The 21,944-nt window shown below is 37.7% G+C and overlaps 1 protein-coding gene across 2 annotated transcripts in view; it reads left to right on the top strand.

Moving 5' to 3' along the window:
* Nucleotides 1-21,944, top strand: part of GUCY1A2 (guanylate cyclase 1 soluble subunit alpha 2) — a 342,191-nt gene that overhangs the window by 24,595 nt on the left and 295,652 nt on the right. For both annotated transcript variants that reach the window (XM_036902731.2, XM_057490593.1), the window contains exons 2-3: nt 3,669-3,730; nt 10,608-10,729. In XM_036902731.2, coding sequence (XP_036758626.2) covers nt 3,669-3,730; nt 10,608-10,729 — 184 coding nt within the window. The remainder of the gene's footprint in view (nt 1-3,668; nt 3,731-10,607; nt 10,730-21,944) is intronic.

Raw genomic sequence — 21,944 nt, 5'->3', positions numbered from 1 at the left:
GGATCATTTCTTGGTATCCATTGGGACTGTTCCGTGGCTGGCTGTGTGGATCCCATGACCTTTCATGAGCATCTAACATTTAGTCTGTGGGGTCACCCACTGGCCGAGTAGAGTGAAGCTGCTAATGTGATGTGAGTTGAAAGTGGCTTCTTGTTGCCACATGGTGGAAGCTCTTCGGTACTGTCTATCTGAGCCCCAGACCCTGTGTGTGCAGGACACGGATGGCTGCTTTCTCATTCTGGCTGTGTTCTTTCCTTTGCTACTTTGTGTTGAGTAGGGACAATAGGAAGCCACTATCTGTATCTTAGTTTGGGGGAAGCAGAGGAAAATCACAGACCTCTGTGCTTGTCTTTCTGTGATAGGAACAGTGGATTTTTGTCTTCTTCACTACTGTCTCTCAGATCCACTGGCATGTGGCTATAAAATTGTTAGGCAACCTGGTTCTCTGGTTGCACATTCTTTGTGTCCTAGGAAGAAGAGAGACGGGTTGTTTTTTTTCCTTGTAAAGCATCATGCCTGGGGGGCCTGATCTGAGCTGTGGGGCCTGATCTGAGCTGTGGGGCTTCCATGTTCTCCCCACCTGTAAGCCTGCTTTAGGTTTATCCTCAATCTTCATTTTGAGAATTTATGTTTTGTTCACCATCTCTCTGGAGTGATGTGAAGGTTTTGTTGGAAATATTTATACATTTGTCTGCCATTTTCCTATTGTTTCCTCTGTCTGCTGGAATTAATACCATTTTCTCATTATGAGTGGTAGCACCACTGATTTTTCAGGTGATAAGGACCTTGAAACATTACATGTACTAGGTAGTTCTAACCTAAACCTTGTGCTCCTCCACTAGATTGTGAGATTCTTGAGGGCAGCAGCTATGTTTTTCAGCTGAGCATAGTCATAGCTATCACTTATTAGGTACCTACTACGCTCCAGAGACTTTGCTTAATTACGACAATTGACTCCTATGAAAACAATATATATTTAAGGAATCTTATTTAAGAGAACTTAAGTAAACTGCCCAAGGTCATCTAGGTAGTGAGTAACAGAGCTGGATTTTGAACTCAATTTGGTCTTAAATCTTTTCTAAATTAAACTTCTTCCTAAAAGAAAGGACAGATACAGATAAGAGGAATGGGATTTTGGCTTGTAGAAGGCTGGATGGAACTGTTGAGTAGGGGACAGGTATGGAGTTGCATTCTTGAAGAAGAGGAGAGAAGATCTGCCCAAAAAAAAGCCATTGTTTTTCCCACTGATCCACACTGACTCGCATCGCTGGCACACACAGCACTGAATGAATGGCCCCCACGATCCTCAAGACAGGAGTCTCCCCTGTGGAAGGTTTTGGTCCACATGTGGGTCTTCATTTCATGCTTTTTTATTCAGGCCAGAGAGACCCTGAGATTATATGAAGATGTCTTTCCCTGAAAAAGCTGCTAATTGAGCAATCAGGCAAACTCTGCATAGGATCTAAGTGAATCCGTGGTGATAAGACATTCTGGGAAGTCAGGGCTGCGGTGAAGTCAGCCTTGGCTGGCTGAAGATCAGGAGATGCTCTGTGGGGAGCCTCTATGCTTGTAGTTTAGACCATCAGAATGTGCCCACCACCTTTGACAAGTAACAGGAAGTACATAAATGCTTTACTAAGTTGAAGTTTGTTGAATGTGTCCAGAGAACATTTTCATTTTAATGTTTTTGGAAACTATAAATTTAACTCCTACTGGGGAATAAATGTAATTGCTTAACAAAAGAAAAAAGTCAGCTCTTTAAAACTCTTAACTCCTTTCACAAACACATGCATTTTAATGACTGGGAAATTCCTGGTACAGGAAAAAAATGTCCTTTTGTACAAATGAGGTCATTCTGGTCTAACTGGCCCTGTACACTCTAGTTCCTGCTTTCTGTTCCATGTTTTGTGACTAGAGGTTTTTGGAAGGATAATCCCACTGTGGATATTCACTGCTTTTAGGGCATGTTGCCAAAGAGAAAGTTATCTTAGCCCAGAAACTGCCAAGCCAGTGCAAGAGGCCCAGATCCCGAGGGTACTGAGCCAGTGACTGATAATGACTTGGCTTCGGTTGGCTGGGGGTTGGATTTTTAAAGCACTTTTAATGTGCACAAGGTTTGCTGTGTCTACTTCATTGTCTTTGGATTTCTCAACAGCTCTATTGCTTCTTGGTTCAGTATTGATTTTTCTTTCCTAGGCACATTCTGTTTACTCTGCTTTGCTTCTATCACAATGAGTAGAATTATCTGTGCCAGTTTGTGGCCTCATGTTCATCTTTTTAACGTGGTATAAATGAGAAACAGCTGTTGAAAGAAGTTGCCTTGTACCTCTTTCTTTGAACACTTGGAGGCTGATTCCTCCTAAAATTAATTTCTGATTTGGCTTGGCTAAAGTGAAGACTGTGTCTTAGCCTTTAGTGTGCTCAGTCAGGGGTTTCTTCTAAATGGGAGTGTGGAATAGAATTCAGTGGATGCCCTTGATTTAATGAAGCTCATTTTCCTCTAGTTGTAAAATAACCATTTCCTACTAAGGAGATTGTTGAGAGTATGAAGAGTGTTAGGCAAGGAGATAGGTACATTCATCTAGATGTTTTCCTAAAGAGGGGAACGAGGAAGGGGTTTAAGTGAATCCTGACCACAACCTTTGTAGTCTCCTTTAAATTATATATTTTAAAGACAGACACTTTGAAGGATTGGGAATGGGAAGTAAACTGATGTTCATTAACTGCTTCTTAGGTGCCAGCACTGTACTAGATCCGCTTGCAGATTCTCTTTTGAGGCTTACCTAGGTTTGTGTGGTTAGTTGGTGGCAGCCCGTGAGATCACCAAAGTACCATGCCGCCTCACATCGTAAGGTGTGTGTAGAGTTATACTGCCCTAAAATTCATCCATGGCTGTAGTGGATCCATCTTTTGATAAACCTTTGGTGACTTTTTTTCTGCTTGATTGACTGGAAGATTTTATTATTTTCTCTCTTGCCACTGAGAATTTGATTTTTTATCACAGTTTGTTAATTTGTTAACAGTCTGTGTTCTGGGCTCTTTGTGTCACTTTCGCTGTGCTCCCTTGATCTGAAACTCCAAGTTTAGGCTATGTTGCCCAAATAAATTTAAGAGTAATTTCTTGATCTTGGATTAAGAAGTTTTATCTTCAGCTGTCAAGGAGAGGAGAGTATGATAAGAACTGGTCATGGGCTGCTTGGGTATTTGCTGCAGACCCCTTTTCTTGCCCAGAGCACTTGCAGCTCCTCTAGAAGGCTCCAGAACCCTTGCTTGAAGTCTCTTGGGTCTTTGAGAAAGTCAGGTTTGACCCGGTCTTGACCCATGTTTCTGCAGGCACCATCTCTCCACTGCCCCTAAGACCTTGGTGTATTGTAGGCAGTTAATGAGTGTTTTATTGAACTTAATAGCCTGTACAAAAGAATTAAAAAAAATATGGCTAGGAAATGCTTTCATACTTGAAATTGGGAAATTCTAGGTAGTTGCTGAGTGCCTCATTTTAGTTCCTGTGGGGAAAATACATGGTAAAATGTATAATGGGTTAACATTGTAAAGCAAAACCTCTTGTGAGATAAATCAGAAACTACATCTGCCTATGTTGCTCAGAATGGGACAGAATGGGAAAGGCACTGATTTGCTGATAATGTATTTTTATTATTATTATTCTGTAGCCTCAGACGATACAGCAAACTCTCAAGAGGACATTGCAGTATTATGAGCACCAAGTTATTGGGTAAGTTAAAATGGATTTTGGTTATTATTCAGGGTAAATTAAAGGTGATTATTCAAACATAACTGTTGAGCCTGTGGTTTTCTGCCAGCCCGGTCAGCCTTAGTTCCTGGTGCCCATGCTCTCAGTGTGGAGTAGGGGCTTATGGAGGCCCCTTGGAGTGATTTTCCTTTGGCTTATTTGTGCTTAATTCTTTTAAATTTAATTCCCTTTTGGTATTGCTTTTCTTTTTTCTTCTTCTTCTTTTTATGTTCTTACCCTCTTGTTCTCATTCATTGAGTCTCATACTTTTGCCTTAGTAATATGGTAAGGTTTAATGGTACCAACTGAGAAGCTTTAAATAGGATTTTAGAATCCTTCAGTAAAGTTTAATCAAAATCATTACAAGCTTTTACAGTTCAATAGAGTCACAAGCTACTATTTTTCTTTTTTACCCCCACTTGACATTGTTGTGCTATGGTATGAGGAAGAAAACCAAGTCAAAAAATAGGAATTCAAGGCCTCACTAGCCCTTAGAATTTTTTTTTATTAGGGTATCATTAATATATACTCTCTCATGCCACCATCTTGAATCTCTCAGCCCATAGAATTTTAAAATAACTTTATATCTTTTGTAAAGGGTGATGATGGTGATAATAACTAAATCAAGGATTAGATGTCATTATTAAATAAGATAATTTCAATGGAAGTCTTTTGTAAGCAAAAAGCTCCAAATAAGGGTAAAGTATACTTTGGATTGGTTATGGCAGAAAGCAATTGCCAAATAGAAAACCTAAATTCATTTTCTGATGCAATCTAGCTATTTAAATTAAATTCACTGATGTTAGAGGCAATGCGTATTTTAAATTCACATTGTTAAGATTCTCTGTTAAAATGTTCTCCAGTGATTTATCTTTGTAAGACATATCTGTAGTATGTCTTGAAACACTATCAAGAATCATTTAACACTTATGGCTAATAATAATTGCCATGTGGGTCAAGGATATAATTTTGGCTATTAAGATGTAGTATGATTTTTTCTGTTCTTTTTCTTTTTACAAAACAGAAGGGAAGAAAACCTGGTAGAAAATAATCTCAGTACCTAGTACAATGCCATATACTTTAAGAGCTTGATGATTATGTTAATTGTCATTTCAAAGGGAATTGCTTTGAAACTTTGTCATATCAATCCTCAAGAGTGCAGTACTAGGAAAAACATTATTTAAACTCATGAGATGGCTTTTAGTTTGAGGCCATTAGTGATTTTAAATGGTTTATCCTAACAGAGATAAAGAATGTCAAATTAATCTCTCCCCACATATTCTAAAATAAAACTTAATCACTTTTATTGGATTTGCTGCTTTCAGAGTAGGGTGTTTGGATTAAATTAGTCAATATATTTAGAACAGTTCCTGGTATGTGGTGAACAGTATATACTTGTTTGCTGTTATATTTGTTATCATTATCATTATTATCATCATCATCATTATTATTATTATTATTATTGTTGTTGTTATTTTTTATGACAAGTCCAGTAACCAAATGCAAGTCATTTCCTGGAATTATGATGGCCTCTCAGTTTTGAAATCAAATAATAACTGATGAAATAGCCTCATTTTTGAATTAAACTATGTCTTCATAGCAAATTGGAGTAGAAATCTTATAACTATGATCAAAATAGAAAACAAAACTCTATTACCAGAATCAGCAGAAAATTCTTTTTTCCGTTACTAAGATGGAGTTCTCTGTTATCTAAATTACTGCCTCAACCCTCCTCTCTCCATCTGTGTGGACAGAGCCTGTGGTCATTCTTTGTCTTTACTAGTTCTATTTACTGCAGATACAATATAAAGAAAACAGGCAGGGAATGTGACTCTGATGTAAAGACTTGTCTCGGTGTCCGACTACGTCCCCACAGGCTTATCAGCACGTTGTCCCTCTCTTGTTGGCTGACTCATGAGGGCCTGACATGCCTTTGCTTAGTCCCTGTATTTGTACTCATGCTGACAAAGACTAGAAGGGTGAGTTGGCAGCAATAGTGTCACATTCGCCTCTCGTGACTGTCTTTTCTTTTCCTGTAGTCATAGTTTTCCTGTCTAACTCCCTCTTTTGCCTTTTAGACTCCATTTTTCTTCTATTTCTTTTTTTAATACTGAAAAGGGAGAACATCTATGATCACTAACACTTGGATTAAAATGTATTCACAGCTCTGTGTTGTTCCTCCTAGGAAAACACATTTAAAGGCTTTTTATCTCTAACTGTGAAAGGGAATATCTTTCTCTGGGTTAAAGGGATTCCAGGCAGTTGAGAATTAAGTGCTGGCCAGTATCATTTTACATATTTCTAGGCAGGTGATGGTGGGAAAGAGAAGCTTTCCTAACCTCTGAAATTGGGCTTTGCCGAAGACTTGTGTTGATGTAATTCAGTTGTTAGGTCCCCTGGGTTGGGATGATGAATTAGAATGGTTAACAGGGAGTATGAGCTAGCCCTTCTCTTTTCAATTTCTTAATTTGCCTCTAACCACTAACTTTCGAAACTCTGCCCTGGATCTGAGTATTTGTCAGAGCTCCAGGACTATGTGGTTCCATTCCTCGATGAATTCTTATACTAGTAGCCCATAGAAACTCTCTGAGGCTTTTTTAGTCTGCAAGACCTAGACTTGAATGCAGGGAGCAGCTGTTCAAAGGATAACATAGATGGAAGATGGGGAGGGAGTAGCTGACAGAGCCTCTTATTAGGGAGTAAGATCATCTCCTGTACCTCAGCAACTTCATCTTTAAACATTTATTCTACTCCTCAATGTATCCATTCATTTGTTCATTTATTTATTCATGGAGATCATTCAAGTTGGGAAAATGAATGCTAAAATAATTTATTCATGCTGCATGATAAATCTTCTCTTCATATCCACTGTCACCATGGTTTCTTACCTAGAGATTCCTATCTAGTTTTCTGGCTTCTATTCCTGTCCCTCGATGTTATATTTTCATCACAGCAAAGTGATTTAAAAAAATGGATCATGCCACTTTCTTACTTTAAACCAACAGTCCTCAAATGGTGATGTGCATCAGACTCACCCAGCAGACCTTGTTAAAACACAGTTCCTGGGTACCACCCCCAGAGTCTCTGATCAGGTATGTCCAGGTGGGGCTTAGGAATCAGCATTTTAACAAGTTCCCAGATAATGCTGATCCAGGGATCAAGTCCTTTTGATGAAATCCCTCGTTGAAACCATGTAATGACTCATTGTAGAATCTGAACTCTTCTTGTGATCTGGCCTTTGCTCACCTCTGCTTTCAGCCTCTTCCATGCCCACCACACCAGCCACACCAGCCACACCAGCCACACCAGCCACATCTTGGTTTCTCAGCTATATCAAACTGCTTAGCCTTGAGGCCTTTGCACATACTGTTCCATTTTCCTGGAATGCTCTGTCCGCAGATGTTTTGCATGGATTATGCTTTTTGTCCACTTGGGTTTCTGTTTAAATGCCATTTCTTTAGAAAGGCCTGACCACCCAATCTAAAGTAGGTCTCCATCCCCTACCTCAATCTGCATTCCCAATCATTTTTTTATTACTCTGTATTGTTTCTTTTCATAGTGCTTATCAATGTAGCTTATATTAACTTGTTTATTTTCTTATTTGGTTATTATCTTGTTTACTTCTATATTCCTGTGCCTTTGTAAGAGCTTGGTATGTAGAAAGGACTAACATTTTTGATGAGAGGAGTGTGAATAAATGAAAAAATTACACCCCAGAGGTATGTACACAGAAGTATGTGTAGAGTGGATAAAAGAGTCAACTACACTTGGGAGGAGGTATAAAAGGCAGGGCTTAAATAATCTTCAGGGTTCATTGAAGTTCTACAATTTATAGTTCTAGTGTCCAGGAACCTTTATAATTTATAACATAAATTATATAATTTATAATTATATATGTTATATATGCTTATATAATATGTAGATTTAATTACATATAGCTTCCTATTCTTTAATTAATATAATTAATAATAATGAGGTATCAAGTCATATAATCATGTAAAATAGTACAGTGCCTGGTACACAAAGGCAATCAATATGTTTGTTGAATTATTATTGCTACTACAAGTATCTCACTCTTTCGAAACACAATTTTTGTTGATTGTCTTTTTCTTTATCCTCCCACTGTATCCTTTCCTTACCCTCCTTGATTCTTAAAATGTTTGGAAGTAGTTGGTTAACATCAGGAGTGAAACATATCCAGTTTATGTTCCTGCTGCAGCTTTCTTCTTACAGAGAGTTTGGATTTTCTAAAATCTAAATTTCTGCATTTAGAGTGTCTAACTCAACTGCTCTTATGTTTATACTACATGACTCCTTCTGGTCTGTAGCTCACAAAAATGGGTCACTATGATAGTGCAAAGCAGGGATTTCTTTAAAGCTTATTGGAAAACTTGACAATCTTTTTGAGATGTGGTGTTCATTCATTATATATTAAAGTATAAAAAATATGTATTCAGAATCATTTCTACTTTTTTCCAGAATAAGCATCATTAGGCTAATTTCATGGATAGGACTGCTGCCAACCTTGTATTAGTCTGGGACACTACTTCCTATAGTCATCTAAAATTAAATTCTATTCCTATTGTTGCTGTGGGCCCTGTGTTTTTTTTATATTGCCAACCTTCTGTTCTCTTTTTCTATTGACAACTGAGTAGGGATTAAGGTAGAATAATTTCCACAGAACATTAGAAGTGAAGTTAGGAGTGGGTGAACCCTGATTATTCTGGGAAACAAGCTTCAATGGTATTACTTATGCCATCAGGGTCAGGTTTTATGGCTCTGTTTTATTTAAAAAGTGATCTAGCTTCTTTTTCACATATTTCTATAGAATATTTGTGTTACTGAATAAAAACGATAAGTTAGACAAAAGCTAATACCTATTGATTGCTCACTGTTTCAAGGCAAGATGCTGGGCATTTTACATTGGTTATTTTATTTAATCCTAATCATCTAATTCATGGGGTCATTGTATTAAGCTTTTTTTTTCAGATGAGAAAATTGAAGCTGTGAGAAAAAATATTTTGTCCAGGGACACTGATGAAAATGGTGGAGCTTGATTTAAATATAACCCTGTTATTTGTCTGTGTTTAACAAGTATGCTCCATTCCACTTCTTACTGAATGATTCCTGCCTTCTAAAAACTGTACTAAGCATTTTGCCTTACTGGTTTATTGGAGTCTGATCTCAGTGAGGTGTACGAACATGTAACCATTTATTTTTTTCTCTCCAGTCACTTCAGACATGCTCAGATGAGTCTCCTCTGATACTAACTTGGGCATTTTACTCTTTTCCAAATACTCTGAGGGAGCAAAAAGTCCACTCCAGACCAATTCAAATCTTTGATCTTGTATCCAGTCTCACTCTGTGCCTGGGTCAGGCCTTGGCCTGAGGAACTTGGAATGCAGTGGAAGGGGGTTACTGTGTGATTTTTCATTCCTCTTCTACAGGCCACTCCTTTCCTGGTCCCTTACTCTTCAGATATGCTGTATCAGGCAGGAAAAGATTGGAAAATGGTGGTTGCCTTCTCAAATTCCCTGGTGGTTGCGGTGGTCCTCTCTTGGCTATGATGTCTTCAGTGAGGCGCATCTATGGGTTCTGTCTTGACTGCTTGAGACACCTCACTGCTGGCCTGGAGGACTGCATTCCACGGGCTTGCTAGTGGGATCTCAGACCCTGGCAGGCAACCTCTAGACTGGGAAGCAGCAGGACAGGACAACCCAAGCTTGCCTCTCTTTAGTGGCATCTCCCTAACCCAGGGGAAACTCATAACTTTTGCCTACTGTGTGGTGGGAGTGTAGGCTCTGTTCTTTACCCTGTTAATAACTCTCTCTAGAACCTTCTTCTTGTACTCAAACCAGGCACAGAGGGATCATCAGGAATTCCACCACCTCAGGGGATGTCCACAAAGGAATGAAATAACCAAGCTCCAGTCTCTGTCTGGGTGCCCCCCTGTCTCACCAACTGGGCTTCTGTGGGAGGGGAAAGGGAACAGCACTCCCTTCCTAGGCCATTACTCACTTCAAGGGTTCCCTTTTGAATTGTTTTCTATCCCTTTGCTTTTGAAAGCTGGTGGCGGGGTGACAGTGGCAGTGACTATTTAGTCATTTCTCAAATTTGGGAGGAGATTGCTAGTCTTCTTGGCTACTTTTCTAGAATATGGGAGCATTTGGCCTATATTATCTTCAGCTTTGGTGCCTTAGCTCTAATTCAGAGGCAGCTGGAACAGTTCCAGTCAGCATCTGATTACATGGGCATTTTGTCATTCTGTCCTCACAAGAACTCTAGCAGGTCTCTCTGTGTTATTAGGGAGACAATTTAGGCTAATAGGAATTAGGTTACTTGCCCAGAGCCTCACAGATAGAAAATGGTAAGACCATGATTCAGTTCTGTCAGGCTACAAATGCTTTATATGCAACCTTGTCACCGTGCACGTTCCTGCTTTCTTCTCGACTGTGATAGAAGTTAAGATGGGTTTGCTTTCAACACAGTAATGCACCAGTTCTGTACTGTTAATTGTTCTTTTTCTAGGCAACTTCCTTATAGAAAGAGATTGCCAGCAGTTACAAAGCACTCAGATAAGGAAACATTAGCTACAGAAACTGATACATTTTCTGGTTCCCTCATTTCTTTCTTTCACATGTACCTTTCTTATTAATGATTGCCTCCAGTTCCAGGTCCACACTGTTCATGCTGATGGTAATAGTGGGTTTTGTTAGAAATTATGTCTTAAAACTTCAGTTATTTAAAAAATGTTATTATGCCCAGAGCACAGGCTATGTGTGCTTGTGTGTATGTATATGAGTGCATAAGCAGATGCTTTTAAAAATGTCTCCATGTGCTAATTTTGTTTTCTTCTTAGTTATAGGGATGCAGAAAAGAATTTCCACAATATTTCTAACAGATGCTCCTATGCAGACCACACCAACAAAGAGGAAATTGAAGATGTCTCAGGAATTCTTCAGTGTACTGCTAATATACTCGGTATATATAACTATATCTTTATGTATGGGTGAGAAAGAGTGAATGAGGGGAAAAGGGGAAAGTAAAGGTATAAACATATCATTTTCTACTAAAGAGGGGTTTGGAGACTATGGCAAATTGAGACCAAGTCCTTGTCTCTAAGTTATTTAATTTCAACCCTTCTAAAGATGTTTAAGTAGAAATTACATGCATTCCATTTACTTGGAGATTGAAAACCATAATAAAAATACTTATGTTCCAGGGAAACTTTTATAAGTATTTCTAGGTCAACATTATTAGCCTCCTGTAACCTGTCTTTCTCTGATTCTCACCCTAGGCTAAGTAGGGGACCTTCCTCTCTTCTCAAAGCCCATACTCTTTTTCATTTCTATGATTATTATTCTGTTATTTCTGGGGAGACGTGGTTGGGGCTGCAGGGTGGCTCACCATGTACCATGGTGGACTCTACTACAACTCAGAGGCAGTGAGGCAGGTCATCTGCTAAGGTTTTTGTGCCCCACAGGGGTATATGTGTGTGTCCACCTTGAAAGTACTGGTCTTTGTGACAGAGGGGCTGTTTTTGGATGCCTGCTACATGGCTAAGGAGCACTGTTGTAACTGCATGAATCGTGAAGACTTAAGACACCATAACTGAGCTCTACTATCTTATTCTCAGATATTTTTGGTGTGGGAGAGCTACTACTTTTTATTATATGCAAAGTAGGTATCATAGCAGGAATGTTTTCTCTTCTAATGTCTTAGGGAGGTTTCTAGTGAAAATATCTCTCCCAGTTTTTTTTTTTTTTGAATCCTCCTTTTTTCTTATGACTCATATGGGAACCCGTGGAGTATTGGGAGTGATCGTGGGAGTGGGGAGCAATGGATCTTAGTGATCGACTCCATATAGAACTCAGAATCCCTCTCCCTCAGAATCCCTCATCCCCCCGATGAGGAAGACTGAGACAGGCCTCTTTGCTTGGCTTTCTTTCCCTTCAGAGTAAATACTTTCCTGAGAGATATCCTCATCCCTTCTGTGGACTCTAGGTGACCTCAGCCTATGAGTCTACTAGTTTTTGTAAACATATCTGACTCCCAGAAATAGACTTGGCTTTTACACTGAAGCTGGGATTCCAGGTACCCATCGACTACATTTTCATCCTAGGTAACTTTTGTAAACACCAAGTATTGTAACTTTTGTCAGGGGAGGCATATAGATGTTAGTGATTTTTCCAAAATAGCATGCAAGACAGTGATGGGCAGTGAAAGGGAAAGCCAAAAGTTTATGTACCTCAATCTTAGTACAACTGTGGGGATGTCAAACAAACCAGCCTTATTTTGGAGAAGATGAGGGATGAAAATAAGTGGGGATGGAGTTGGGCATTACCTAAGAGCTGCTTATAGTTCTCTGGTTCTTTATTTTCAAGGACTCTCCATCAGTAACATTTACTTCTCTTGACCCATTGTGATTTTCAAGGGGTGCAGTGACATGATGCCCCACTAAGAGGAATGTATCTGATTCTCAACTGAGGGATATTTAATATTTTGAAAAATTGCTATTGCCAGTTTCTGAATGTTTCCCTCACTTCTATTTCCTTGTGCTCCCCATCTTGGGAATCACTGAGTTAGAGAGAGTAGGAGGTGTTCAAGATAATGTATAAGGGGTGCTAAAGGCATCTGAACTGTGACTTGCCAGTCAATGTGCACGATCCCCGCAAAGAAATTCTAGGTCAGACAGTTTGACATGGTGACCACCAGGTGACGCTGTTGCCCATGCACAGCTTAGTTGCCCTTTAAAAGTTTCCATGAGATGGTGATGAATTGGCGAGTGGAAAGGGCAGAAGACAGTGTGTTACTGATGATACTAGGAAAAATGAAGTTTTAAGTCAGGTGCTTATAATTTAGAAGGTGACTGTATAAACGGCTTGGGTTTCATAAATATTAAATTTTTTAGAAGACAGATATGAGGTCTGATTTTTTTTCCCTCTAAATTATGGGTTATTCTTAAAAAATGTAAAATTTTACAATCTTGTAAAATTTAAATTTCCAAAGAATAAAACTAAATGCCTGCCATTTGTTCACTACTAGATACTGGCACAGATCCAGCAAGTGATTATGTGCCTAAGAGGTAGCTGTTCTCTTTTGAATAATATCTTTTTATAATTCTTGAAGTATAGACTCTCTGAGGACAAAGATAATAGCTTGACAGGTCATATTCAATGGAAGCTTTGTTTGTAACAGTCACAGAACTATGATTAATCTTGACTTGCTTTGAGTTCATTAAAAAAAAAAATTACATTTAAATTCTTCCATGCAATCATTTATGAGAATGCAGGAATTCATTAATTCACTGGACAGAAAAACACCATACAAGAAAAGAAGCCATTTTTTGAGTGAGAAAGCGTGGCATGGATAAATAGAGTTCTCTCTAGGTTAAGAAAAATTTCAATTCCTGGAAACCTTCTCTGTGGATGCCAGGGGCAATTTTCTAATGGTATGATTTATATTTATCACCTTTGGGGAGTGTGGTTAAAATATTGGTGGACTGGGATTGGGGAATACGTATTTCTCTCACCTTCTTAACCTGTTACAGTGTTGTGGTAGAGACTACAAATGTGTTTGTTCACTCATCTGAATTATGGTATTTATACCTCACCTATCATCAAAAACAGACTTAAAGTCCTAGGTCAGAAAATACGACCAGAGAGCAAACTTTTCTTGTTTCAAAATGACCATCTCTATTGACTTAGTGTATACTCCTCTAGAAAGCTTGATTTAAATAATTTGATCTGGCTCTACAGGTTGAAGTTTGGATTTACTGGGTGGTGTGGAATAAACAGGGCCTGCAGAGAGGGAGAAAGCCTGTTGCAGACCAGTTATCCTCTGTTGGGCTTTTGTCCTGTGACTCCCTAGAGACACATGCTCCCTGCCGAGTGGTTCATGCCCCTATAGTAATGGGAAAGAACTATTTCAAGATATCAACATTTTTGCCATTTATTTCTTTTTCTGCGGGTTTAGAAACTGGTTGTTGCTATTTCTTGTCTCATCATTTACAAATTAGGGATATTAAATACAGGCTGCTCCTTATCATCTAGTAGCCCTGTTTTGGTGCTCTGGCAGTCCCTGCGACAATGCATTACTGTGCTTTGAAGAGGCTTTTAAACTCTGGAAAAGACTGTACAAAGAAACATAGCTGTGAACCATGCCCTCCCTGCTGGAGGCTGTTAGTGTTAAATTTACTCCTTTATTTGGAACATGTCTTTTGCATACCAAAATGATCTTCTAATTTTAGTAATCTGAAACATGTAAACCTTTTCCAGCCATAATCTGCAAAGCCCAGTTTTAGTTCCACTTCAGTAGTAAAAATGTGTGTTTATACTCTTATGAGGTACAACATTAGTATTGTCTTGGAAATTATAATGGTTGAATGGTACGATGAAGCATCTATGGTAGCATTAAAGGATTTATGCTGTATTTGTTTCTGAAGTGTTGCCACCTTGATCCTATAACAAATTAAGTGGATGTTGGGGAGACAGGGACAGATAATTAGTAGGGAGAGTTAAGAGAAAAGGATGAGAAATTACATAATTCCCTTTGCCATAATACAATTTAGAATAAATGAAGGTTATGGTTATTTCAGTTATAACAAGTTTTCATACTGTGAAAGGGGTTCTGACCTAGTTCTAAAGCATCCAGAGCCATATGATGGAGGAGATGGTGTAGGAAAAAGTCATCCCATGGGAGGATAAAAGTCACATAGAAAAGAGAACTCTGAGGAATCCATTTACTGATGAATTACAGCAAACTAAGGTTTGCTGTTTAAATAAGCACCAGTTATTTATTATGTATTAACAAAGTATAGTTTTGAACTTCCTCTGTTAAGTGCATTCTCTCTGAAAATAATTGGAAAGGACATGAGCTATGTAAGAATATTCATTAAAGGTTTCTTTGTTTTGAAGGTCTATTAGAGTGGGGCTTTATTGTCTCCAAAAAAAACATAGTGCATTTAAAAATCTGAATCAGAGTAAAGTTGTCCTGGGATTATTTGTTAGAAAAGTACTGATGAGGAGGATGGAGGAGATGGCGTTTGGGGCTTAAACCTCATGATATTTTCCTGGTACCAGGGACACTCTAATACTGTGAAACCGGGCCTCTCTATAAAGTACCACAGGTTCCAGAATCATCAGCTGGTATCGAGCTTTTTGTTGTTGTTTGTGTTTTAGAGGCAATAATTTGTTGTTTATATGTTAACTTGTTTGTATTTTTTGATTTCGTTGTGATTTGGAATTTAGCCTTTAACAGGTCATAAAATTATTAAAGAATTAGTTAGCCTTGCTTAGGGTTAGGATTACCGTAGGGATTTTCTTGCAATAACTCTTAATCATTTAATTGTTTAGTGAATTGAAATATATTTTACAAATTTGCATCTTGGAACACTATTTAGTACAATATCATTTATCCTTTTTCTTCATGAATTGAGATTGACAGCAATAAATAAATTTGGCTAATGTGGTTCTTGTCCCTGTAACATGGTAACTGAACAATTTTGTCTTTCATTAAAAAGGTAGTGTCAGTATTTTAATGAGTTGAATTGGAGTTAAGGTGGTTCGAGGGTAACTGATTTATAATCATGTTATGCAGTGTTTAGAGCAAAATGAGCCAGACTACTTGGACTGAACAAGCAGCTCAGCTGCTTCCTGGCTGTTTGAACTGGAATAAGTTATTTCATCTTTCCATACTTCATATTTCTCAATTTTAAAATGGGGATAGTATAATTACATACCTCTTAGAGTTGCTAGAAAGATCAAATTCATTAATTTATACAAAATACTTAAAGCAGCCTGGTATATAACAAATGGTACATGAGTGTTTGTGCATATTATTGAATATTCATAACATAATGTTTGCATCAGACTTGGGAGGTCAATATTGTTTTCTTTTGTAGGTGAGGAAACTGATACTCTGAGATACTAACTTATGTTCCTTTATTAGTGATGAGTAGCAACAAAACCAGGATTTACCCCAGGTCAGTCTAACCCAAACCCTGTGTCCTTTACACTGCTTCATTCTGCCTTGCAGAGTCCTTGCGCTGAGCTGACTTCGCATCATTCCTCTAGTGCTCAGTGCAAAAGTCTTTCTCGTTCTGTAAATCATGAGAATTGTCATGACACTGTGTTTCACTTAGTTCCATTACTATTTGAAAGTGTACTTGGGATGCTTGCTTATAAATGACAAGTAGTATCAAAAATGTTTAAGACTGTTTCTCATTGGTATTGAGAAGAGTGCAGTTTCATTGTAATTTGGATTATTTTCAGTTTAGAAACCATGTTTGGCTTTAGATTTCAGGGGTTGATGATGCGATGGTGTTTGTCCTTATGAAACAAACATGGTTTTACAGTTATGCTGTAGTAACCAATATGTGAGTTCTGTTGGCCACATGATTTCAAGTTGATCTTCATAGGTAGATTGCATAATTTAAAATGTTAGATATTATTGGCCTGGCACAAAGCTTGTAAAAGGCTATACTTCTGATGCCATTGGTTTCTTTAAGTGTGTAGTTTAGAATATTGTCACAGTATCTCATTTAATAATTCCTAACAGAGACCTTGAGTAGTGGTTCTATGTAAACTGGGAAGAACTGTTTTCTGCTCTCCTTGCACACTTTCCTTGGAAGGACTCGATGTGCTAAGCAGGCCTGAAAAGGAGTGAGACCACTGAGTGTGGACACTGCCTCCACTACATATGAAATAAACACTTTAATAAAAACTGATCCTTAAATTATGCAAGTTGGTTTTAGAAGATACAAGTATATTGAGCAGAAATGTACAGTGCTTTCTCTCCTCTCATAGATACTCTTTTTCTTTAGGAACATTTTCTTCTGAATCTTATGATGTATGTTTTTCCATTTGTCCTGCTAAATTTCTCCATACTTAACTTCTTTTCCTTTACTGGAAAAATATGACAGCTATTTTTTCCCTTTACTTGTCTTTTTAGTTTATCTCTATTGCTTTGTTTCCCTATGACTGGCAGCTTTCTGTCCAGCACCTTTTCTTTGTGTGGGAGGGCAACCCCTCACATCCTAAATTCTTCATACTGTCTGTTCTCTTTTCTGAATTTTCCAGGAGGTAGGTTTTTACTTTCCCCTTTACTTGTTTTAAAATAAATTTTAATTTTTTGTATATAATTTTAAATTTATAGAAGATAGGACATATACAAAGTTCTCATATATTCCATACCTGTTTCCTTATTATTGATATCTTATATTAATCTGGTACTTTGTCACACTTAATGAACCAACACTGATGCATTATTAAGAACTAAATTTAATATTGTGTTCAGGTATCCTTAGTTTAGTTTTTACCTCTTCTTTTCCTGTTCTGGGTTCCCACTTTAAGATGCCACATGACATTTACTTGTCATGTCTCCTTAGACTTCTCTTGTCTGTGAAAATTTCTCAGGCTTTCCTTGTTTTTGATGATCTTGACAGTTTTGAAGAGTATATTTCAGGTCTTTCAGTTGTCTGCTGACTACTTTGACATGTGTCCATCATTGTGTGTGTGTGTGTGTGTGTGTTTTGAGCACATCCTTACTTTCTGGTATTACAAGATACCCTAGACTCATCTATTTTTCCGCCCCAGTCCTAGAATCAGTCATTTCTCCGAAGTACCCTGAATCCTTTTATTATAGAATGGTGTTAGAAACCAACATCTGGGCACCAGGTGTACTTACTGCTTTTTGGGTGGTGTTGTTCCGAAGCCCTCTAAGCTGACAGAGCAATGAAATATTTACGTGTATAGTAACTTATGTATATGCACCTATCTGTAAGAGTTCTATATGTGTCTCTCTGTATCTATACTATGCTCAATAAGAGTTTATAATGATCCAGCTCTAATCCTCTAAGCTCACAGAGAAATGAAACATGTTATGTGTATACCAACTCATGTATATGTGCCTATCTGTAAGAGTTCTGTATCTGTCACTCTGTATGTTGATCCATAATGATCCAACTCTAACCCATTACCTGGATCATTGTAACTTCTGCCTCTTGCTGTTGGTAACTTCCTACTCCAACAGGAAGAAACTTGGCTTTCCTTTAGCTATTCTATTTATTTAAGTGTTCAGTTGCAATGTACATATATGGTTGTTTCAGCATTGTTAACACACACTCCCACGGGAAACAATTTTATCAAATCGAGTGCAGTGTTTACATGCAGTTTTGGAGTACAGAATTGTATGTGGCATTTTACAGACTTCACTCATTTCCAAAGTTACCTACGTCTTTACCTTTCTACTCTACCTTAATCATCAGTGAGGTTTTTTTCATATTTGTAATATAGTTATATTCTTTTCATCCTGTTCTGATATCTTTTGACCTCCTAAATAAATATGTATGTACATACACAGACACTACATATATATATATATATATAATTTATAAAAATTTGTATACATTAAGGTTTAGTTTTTGTGCTCTAAAATTTTATGGGTATTGATAAATGTGTGGTGTCATGTATCTACCATCAGAGTATCATATTAAATACTTCCACTGCCCTAAGAAATCCCCTCTGTTTCACCTATTCAACCCTGTCTCCCTCCCCGTACCACATTCCTGGCAAGTACTGATCTGTTTGCCTCTCTACAGTTTTGCCTTTTCTGGAATGTCATGTAGATGGAACCGTATTCTACTGGCTTCTTCTGTTTCTCAGCATGCATTTAGGATTGATACATCTTTGTGCCTTGATAGCTCATTCTTTTTTTTTCTCTTAGTATTCCACCATAGTTTGCTTATCCATTTACAGATTGCAAGACATTGTAATTGCTTCAGTTTTTGGTGACTATGAAGAAACTTGCTATAAGTATTCACTTGCAAGTTTTTATGTAGACTTAATTTTTCAAATCATTTGGTAAATACCTAGGAGTGTGATGGCTGCACTTTGTTTAGCTTTGTAATAAACTAGCAAGGTGTCTTCCTAAGTGGCTGTATCACTGCTTCTCATCCTCTCCAGAAATTGGTATTGTCAGTTTTTTGGATTTTAGTCATTTGGATTGACTTTCCTTTTCCCTTGAAGTTGTAGTGATCAAAAACAGCACTTGCTATCTTCTTACAATTTCAACATACACAAACTATAGTTGACATTTAGTTTTCCTGTTTCTGTCATTCTGAGTGCTATTCTAAGATTTTATGACTGAAATTAGAAACTGCTTTAAAAATTCTTTATCATAGCAGAAATTGTTCTTTGTACTAAGAGGTAGACTCTTTCTCTTTGATGTGGTAAAAATAAGTCCCTGGAATGGAGTTAGCCAGTGTTATTCAGTGGGAAATGAAATCTTTTAGGAATTTGTGTGTAACTCTAAGTGATGTGACTTGTAATTCTGTTTGTTGAAGATTTAAATATAAGATGCCCACAAGCCATCTTTATTAATACCCTTATACTCCCCTAGTACTCAGATTGCTATAGTTTAAATTCCTTTCAACACTATCAGTGGCCAGTGAGTCAAACTCACTTAACTAAACCTCCTGTTACCCAGTTCATTCTCATGAGCAGGTTTTTAAAGCCTCTTAAGCAATCTCCTGTTGGTATTTTCTCAGGAGATAGTATCACTCCCATTTAATATCTGAAAAATTCCTAACATGGAAAAATTATCTCTGATAAAGAGCATAAGAAATAGGAACACAGATGGGCCAGACTACTTGCATAGGGTCACACCATTAGCACGTGGGAAGGTATGGAGACTGTGAGGCACCGATGTAAGAGTCACTGCAGTATTTACAGAACCCTCAACTATTGCTATTACAGAAGAATAAGTTATTTTTTATTTTTTCCTTTGAGTTAGAAAGAAGTTTATTCTTTCCTTACTATGTGAGAAAAATGTTGGTGAGCCCTTATAATTTCACATGTCAAACTCATAGCTTATTTTTGTTGTCATTTCATGCAGCAAATTCAAATGATTTGGCACATTTGTTCTTTTAATTTAAATACTAATTTTTGTCTTCACTCCTTTAAAACCTTTTAACCTAAATAAACTTCCCCTTCCTCTTGCTTTTTCCTTTTTATTTGATGACTTTTATTCTATAGATTAATAATATTTACCTGTAGGTCTACTTTTTCTTTGGTTCCTAATATTCTCTGTTTTCATGCCCTTTGCTGCATAATGCTAAGTTTGAATCAACTGCAAATTTTAATAATATGCCATTTAATCACCCCAAAAATTGATGAAAGTTTTAAGTAAGATTAGCATTAAATTCAAACACCCCAGGTTATATGCTAGATGACTTATAATTCTTACTAGCCTTGAGTTCAGGTCTTCAGTCAGTTTTAAATGTTTTTGACAGGATTTCTATTAGAGTTTACTTAAATTAATTTGGTGAGTAGAATTTTGAGTCACAATAAAGATATTACTCAAATTAGGCTTTCTATTTCATACATTCCCAATATTATCTCTATGTCAGTCTTTTTTTCAAAAGAAAAAAATATTAATATCTCTTGATTTGTTTTTCATGAGTCTGCTCATTAAAGATTCCAATGTTTTGTTTTCCATGTGGGGATCTATGGATGATTATGTATTGTGGGTGATTTTCACAGGTGTCTTGGAGCTCTCCCTATTTTTGTTACCCATAATGGTTAGTAGTTAACTTGGGATGAAAATCATTTCTAATGTACTGTGGTTGAATCCAAACCTCCATTTTTTGCCTATCATGCTTTTTTCCCAGACTTTCACCACATCTGGTTTTAGCTTTAATATGAGAAATGGTAATTTTCCTGTGTGAAGAAAGAAGACATAGATTTGGAAATACTAGTCAGAATTTATCCTTGTGATATAAATGAATTTTACTGTAGCCTTTGTGGGCAGCTTGTACATCATTATCCACCACTGTTAATGTGCAGCCTTAGCTGGGGTAGATGGCTGGGAGATGGAAACTGGTTGGGGATATGAAGGATGGAGTCTCATTTCCCACATAGAAGAGGGAGTCAGAAGAACCAGCTGTGAGCCCCCACAGAAGAGGTGAGTCACTGGCGGTGTGAGGTAGCACATTGAAGGGTAGTGTCGGTGACAGATATGAAAAGAAACCAGTGGAGCACAGATAGCTGTCAGATGAAGAAAAAACAGATGTGATTTTAATAAGCAAGGATGCTGAAGTAATTCCTGACTCACACATGCTGGTCATGATTGAACATTGTCTAGAGCTAGATGAAGAAAAGAAGAGGAAAAGCCAACTCTGAAAATGCTTATTTTTATTTTAACATTTATGAATTTATGTTTTTGACCTTTATTAGGTAGATATATTTTGCATTATTGATTTGAATCTTAATCCCAGAAGTGACTATCTCTACTCCAGACTCTAGAACAGTAGTGTCCACTAGTGGTTGTACCATAGGATCATCTGGAGACAAAAAAAAAAAAAAAGGAGTCCTGTAGATGCTCTACCCAGATATTCTGATTCGTCATATCTAGGATGTGGACCAGGAATTTGTATGTTTACAGATAAGCTCCCCAGATAGTTCTGGTGTGTAGTCATGCCTTGACATCTTTGAATTTCAAGGCCAACCCTGCTCCTGGGCAATGGTGATTAAGAAGCCCTAGTTTAATTCTTAGGGAATTTGGTGCCAAGCCACACACTTTCTATTACTGAGGTTCTAGAATCAGGGTCTTATTTCTGAGACAGGGCTGCTGCCTTGAACACCACCTGGGTCTTTTCACCTGTTCCATTCCTCTTCAGGACTCTTAGTTCTGCTTCTGAAGCCTGAACAGGGACTGGGGCCCTGCCTCCTCCTTTTCGCTGTGCTTTGTCTTCCAGATACAGGCTTCGTGCCCCCTGCTAAATGCTCTGTGCTCTATTCATTACTTCTTTGTTTGTTTGTCTTGTCTTTTTTTATCTCCTTGCCAAATCTCTTTGATGTTGAGAACTGCTGGCTTACGTCACCGTCTGTGTCCTGCATTTATGATATTACATTTTTTCTGATTGTCTCCTGTCTCTGCAGAAGTGGGCCTATCTAGTTCTGGGTCTAACACTCTCTGTATCATTAATTTTGCATAGACATGTGGTAGATTGTTGTTCAACTGTCAGCAATAGTGGGTCACATGTAGTTTTAGTAAAATACCAACTTTAGTAACATTTTTCTCTCTATATTGCTAGGACCAGAAATCCTACTAATCACTAGAGGACAAATTTAACCTAGTGAGGGAAATAAAATGGGCAATAGAGTGAATTTGTAGCTGCTATGGGCAAGGGAAGTTT

The sequence above is a fragment of the Manis pentadactyla genome, chromosome 13, assembly GCF_030020395.1.
Source record: "Manis pentadactyla isolate mManPen7 chromosome 13, mManPen7.hap1, whole genome shotgun sequence".
Taxonomy (NCBI): domain Eukaryota; kingdom Metazoa; phylum Chordata; class Mammalia; order Pholidota; family Manidae; genus Manis; species Manis pentadactyla.
This window is presented reverse-complemented; position numbering and strand designations above follow the sequence as displayed.